Source organism: Lottia gigantea (assembly GCF_000327385.1).
Source record: "Lottia gigantea unplaced genomic scaffold LOTGIsca_123, whole genome shotgun sequence".
Classification (NCBI taxonomy): Eukaryota; Metazoa; Mollusca; class Gastropoda; family Lottiidae; genus Lottia; species Lottia gigantea.
In genome coordinates, this window is record NW_008707279.1 from 396288 (window position 1) to 402287 (window position 6000).

At 32.9% G+C, this 6000-nt stretch overlaps 1 protein-coding gene across 1 annotated transcript in view; it reads right to left on the minus strand.

Annotated features, from left to right (window-relative positions):
- The window catches only part of LOTGIDRAFT_237933 (hypothetical protein), a gene marked incomplete at its 5' end in the record, with an annotated part of 29680 nt that extends 24942 nt beyond the window's left edge, over positions 1 to 4738 (minus strand). The window contains one exon of the mRNA XM_009048518.1: positions 4730 to 4738. Within this exon, the coding sequence (XP_009046766.1) occupies positions 4730 to 4738 (9 nt within the window). The remainder of the gene's footprint in view (positions 1 to 4729) is intronic.
- Positions 4739 to 6000: the final 1262 nt, after the last annotated feature.

Consider the following 6000-nt stretch of genomic DNA (forward strand, 5'->3'; position numbering starts at 1 on the left):
GTACTAGAAATGTATGAAAAATCACATAATTCCTTTAAAATTACTTCAAACTAGGAATTTTACCCATTATTTCGATATATGTCTTTTTTATATATAACACAGAGTAACTTAAATTGACATTCAAATACAGATAATTCTGGACACATGGATTTGAAGGCTCAAATTTCAACGGTGAGCTGTAAACACTATTACTGATTGGCTTAGCTTAAAAATTCCCGTTTCTGAGACTAAAGTATGATCCACCTGTTCCTTTAACAAAATCTGTTGCAACCCATTAATATATTGCAATAATCATTTTTTTCAAACTCAATTATAGTAAATAAAACATAGAGGATTTCCAAGAGTAAAAATGGTAAAAGATTAGGCCTAAGAGTTTACATTTGGAAAGCGAAAACGACAGGATATCAGTTAAAGAATAGAATGGTTACAGAATCACTGAATACAATATTGATTGAAATATATGTCAAGCCATATTAACCATTAAATTCAGCTCTGATCCTAGAAGCCTGCGTCTGCTAATATCTTAATCGTTTCTTGTCATTAAATGTCTCCTGTCCTGTAACGGTCAACTCATTGCTGACCAGCTCGTGGAATGGATGCCTCATTACTTGATGACCACTCAGGAATGATTCCAGTCACTTGAGTGGACAGATCTGATCTTTATGAGTGGTCAATTCCCGAGGACTACTGGACACTACTGGTTGTAAATGTCAAATGTATTGGTCAATGGTCAGCATTAAAGTTGGTAATAAATGTCCACTACATAAACTGACCATAACAATAATCTATTCTGTGATCAATGTTAGAAATGTTGATGTCTGCTGGTCATAAAATTGGGTTAATAAAACTGGTCTGGTCATCTCTGCTGGGAGAATTGATGCAAATAATCCAATGTGTTTCTCTGGTAGGCTTGAAAGATTGACAGTCGTCTGTTTCAAAATTTCAAAATCTGGAAAAATCAATTTACCCATATATAATGCCCGCACTCCTTCCTTACCCCATCAAAATCGGGAAAAATCCATTTACCCATATATAATGCACACCCCTTGTTTACCCCATCAAAATCTGGAAAAATCCATTTACCCATATATAATATAAACCCCTTGTTGACGAAAATTTGAGGTTGGAGATGGCATAGCGCAGACACCAAAATCGTGATATTTTATAATGGCCAGAAATTTTAATGTCTCTCTTTTCTAAGGGTAAGGATTGTGACTAAAATGATGTCCTTTCAAAAATACAACCTATATAAAATTCTATGCAGAAGATAACCCAGCAGACGGACAATTTAGTGAGAATGATAATAAATGTGACAACAGCTCTTTAAAGAAAAGAGAAAATCCCCTTGAGACTAGCTAGTACTGTTCTACAGTATAATTCAGATAGTACTAAATCATACAATATAAATATTAATAATTTTCCTGTAGTCACAGTTTCTGACACCTCCATCTTAACACTTTGTTCATCTTAAATTCACTTTTGGGTGTGGAATAGTTGACACATTTTATGCCTCAACACAATCTTTTGGGACCTAATTAGCCAAGACTACAACATACTAAAAGACTCCAGAGTTTTATGGCTCCCAAGTCATTTCCAATCAAAGGTCAGGATTTAAATCTTGTGGTCGAAAGCTGTAGTTGAGCAAATACTTCTGCACATCTTGGCGGATCCAAAATATACTTACAAGCAGTTTAGGTAGTTAAAAATAAAATAACATAATATGAGTCGTCTTATCAATTTCTTTTTGTACCTAAAGAAAAATGCGAACTGCTTGTGCTTATGATTAAGAGACCTGGATGTACACATATTAGAGCTACAAAAATTTTGACTTTTGGTCTGTGGATTATACTTTCTTCATAATTTTGTTTTGAATTTGTTTTTTCTTGACAAAACTCACTACAACAATAGGACCATAAGTTCTTTATATTATAAATTATAATCAAATTTGTGAGTGTATCTAACTTTAATCTAATTTTAATCAAAATCTCATTGCCTGGAGGATTAAACCCACCCATCACAGTAAGTCAAAGTTTTGCAGACAACAATGGAAACATCTGCCAGAAGCTTCAAGAATTCCCACAGAGATCATTAACTTTTCTCTGTCCATTCTGGCTGTAATCACCAAGTAATGGTCACTGGTCAGTACATACTGCAAACCACTGGTCAATATTCGATTCATACCTAGTGGACAGTGTCCAGACAGATTAAAACTCAGATGACCATAAACATTTCAACAATAATAACAGACTTTACACTTATGGACCCAACCACTCAAATCAAAAGGCCATTATGAACTGTTAAAATTTGACTTGAGCAATCTTATCTTGAATTCTATGACAATTAAAGCCCTCTTTAAGAGCTATTTAAAAGGCCATAAAATTGTCACACATTAAAAAAAATTCAAACTGTTTAATGATTTGTTTTTTCTGGTGGCCATCAAAATGTGTTAAGTTCAAGTTTCACTGCATTCAATTGTTTATATTTTGGTTGTCAAGGACATTAGAGACGGTAAGTGTAATGTGCCCTCTAACACTGAAGAGCTCCGACTTCAACATCTAACCAAAATTCTGGCAATAAACATTTTGATGTATGTCTGACTGATCTGCATTTGATTGGGCAAACAAAGGCAATGGTGTCATGCAGTGATTAATGAGGTAAATTTTGCCAGGAAAGTAGCTGAAGAATATGAAATGGAGTTGGTGTAAAAATGATCTGCAAAGCCTTGCAACATCATACTGTATGCCTAGCGCGAAATTAATAGCAGTAACCAGTCCTAAATGTAATGTAGTTTAGTTTTAGGAAGCAAACAGTGGGGTCAGATAGGATTTTCCACCAACCTTTTAGATGTACACACTGAAAGTTTCACCTGCTTTACAAGGATTAACTTGAATTTGCCAGCAGACAATAAGCTGGCCATTGTGGAGTCCAGTTTCTTTTATTTCATTTTCTATCAAAAATAAATCATATAGTCTGTCAGCCATTGTTGATCTGAACAATGGACATTAAGAAATTGGTCATGAATTTTATAAAAGTAAATAGAACAGGACTCATATACTTAATGCAGTGCTTATCCCTTTGGCTTTGCTTTTGGCATGTTTCATTTAATTTTAGACTAGGGTTTGAGAAATTATTGTAATTTCTTAAAAAAAATTATCAAAACTGTAGTTAAATATTCCCTCTAGACTGTTATCACTATATATGAAAAATTTGCTTCAATGCCCACTAAGTGTTTTGTATCTATTTCGATACATATAAGTTGGCTAGAACATTTCATTTCCTTAAAAGGTATAAAATAATATGTAAATATTATAAAAGAAAATCTGAATAATAACAAAAAATTCTCACTGTTAAAACAGTACTCAATATATCAATTGTAGAGTGATATAGAAATACCACTGTTAAAATAGTACTCAATATATCAATTATAGAGAGATATAGAAATACCACTGTTAAAATAGTGCTCAATACATCAATTGTAGAGTGATATAGAAATACCACTGTTAAAATAGTGCTCAATACAACAATTTTATAACAGAAAAATATCTTGCCATAGTTTGAAAATTTGGATCAAACTACAAAATGTTTTCTTCTAATGTCCAGTATTAGACTTGAATCTATGTTTGATAGAAAGTTTGTTATTTGACCACTCTCTAGTGACCACTGGTCTATATAATTTCCCATACATGATCTCTAGTGGGAGGCTTGTTTGGTCAATAAAGTAATTTCATGTTATAATATACTTCCCTATTTATATCTTCAGTATATATTTATATATCACTATTACTAGGGATTAATAGGACCATATAGCAGGAGTATTCTATTTCTTCAGTCATTGCTTCAAAGCATGAAATTTGATATACCACCAATTTAAATATCTATGACATTTGCATTTTTTGGCTGGTTAAAGCCCAACCTATTGCATCACCTGATACCTCTCTGTATTGAGATTCTCTTCAGAAAGTCTCTTGGGTTAGTTCATATTCTTTACAGGCAGGAAAAAATATTTAATCGACTGGCCATTGCTTTCCAATGGCAACAGGCAGACAAAGAGGCTCCATTGCTGGAGATTCGATGCTTTGGGTTCGAATCTGCCTAGAGTCTGAAACCATTAAATGCCATTGTGAGTATTTTGAAGAATCTGTTTAATTTCAATCTTACAATTGATTTTGAAGACATGATAAAAATCTGCCATATTATGACAAACGATCCAATGATTTTTTGGTTTGTTGAAATAACCAGCAAGAGCGATGTTTTTGACCTTCAGAATCAGATGCAAGCAAGCACTAAGACTAGCTATAAATCCAAAATTGATGTATTCCATACCTTCAATGACCTTCAATTAAGAAGAGTCAAGGGGTTATGGTCCAAGACAACAGACAAGTGGACAGCAGGTCACCAGAAGACAAGATCAATGTGTAGTTTAGATACAAAACTCATTTGTCTGATAACATTGTCATAAAACTCTTCAAAATCTCATCCATTTCTGTTCTGTGGACATTTTTAATAATTTGATATTGGGAACTTTATCTTGGTTTCCATTACCAAGATGATTCAAAGGTATGCCGCATGAGTTAAAATATTTCCATGGGATTGCCAATGTTACCATGAAATCGATTCTAGATTTCTCTATAAAAAGCAAACTTCAGGCTTAAATTTACTGATTCCAAACACCAAATTATTCTTGTATACATGTATCACTGTACATATGAAATGTGGCTATTTGGATTACCTGAGCCATTGGTCCCCTGGATAATATCAAAGTATTGACTGCTTTCACATGTTAATGAGTAAATATCAAAACAGAACCTGAAACATGTTGTAACTAGTTCTACTATATTTCTATATTGCTTTACAATCAATGCATAGAGCATTTTTTCAACTGTGAAAATATTGTATTTTACATCTACATTATTATATACAAGCAAATAGTATATACAGTTATACAGGTAAAAAATATCATAGCCTAATTCAAATCTAATATGGATGAGATATCAAAGGCATCAATGCTTCTACTAGAACTCGCTTTCAGTAGAAATTAAAAAAAACATTAACTAATATTGAACCATCTATTGTTAAAAATTTGAACATAACACAAATCAAACAGACAATGAGTTTTGAAGCTAATTGAAAATAGTAGAGAGATGTCCTGATTAGCTGTGAAGAGAAACTAAAGTTGTTAAACAATTATTTGAAACCCAACTTTTTTTTTTATCTCATATGAAATCTATTTGAGAACAAATAATTGTATTGAAGTCTTGAACACCTGATGTCACTGGCTTAAAACCTTTGGATTCGCAAAAAATTTGTCCAATATTCAAGTCACTTTCACTGAGAAATATGAGTTTTATTACAATGCACAAAAGAATGTAAAAAGCTGTTGCCTTCTTGTAATCCCAATATGCTACCATTAGAAAATTAGATTTTTCATAATTTTTTGTTGAAAGCAGAAGACAGAATCAATGTTTTTTTTCCAGTTTCTCTGTTGGCAAAGATCATAACACCTGCTGACAATTACTGTGCTTTTGGTCTCCCTGTTTCTAATTAGGAAATTAGATGTAATTTTCCTTCATGTTTGTCATTAAAAAGATTATAAAACCAAAGACCCCTACCATTTCCAGCCTCCAGCAAACTTCAGCTTAATGGTAATAAGACTAAAACAAAATAAATATAGCATTCACAAAGGGGTTTCTGTAATCAGCTATAACCTTTGAAATATTGCTAAACTGCCTGGGGCTAACAAATCAAACTTACACTTAATCTGGAAATGGTTGTTGAAAATACAGAATAAGAAATTTTGCCAAATGCAATTTGCTAAATGAAAATACCACCATATTTGCTTAACCAAAAGTATTACCTATGACAAAAATGCCCAAAAGAGCCAGCCTTCAATTCCCTAAGCGTTGGAAACTGGATTGAACATGAGCATTTTCCAGATTTCCAAGCTACTTGGAAAGCATCAATATAACTCAGCCACTGTCCTTGAGAAAAAGGAAAGGAAAG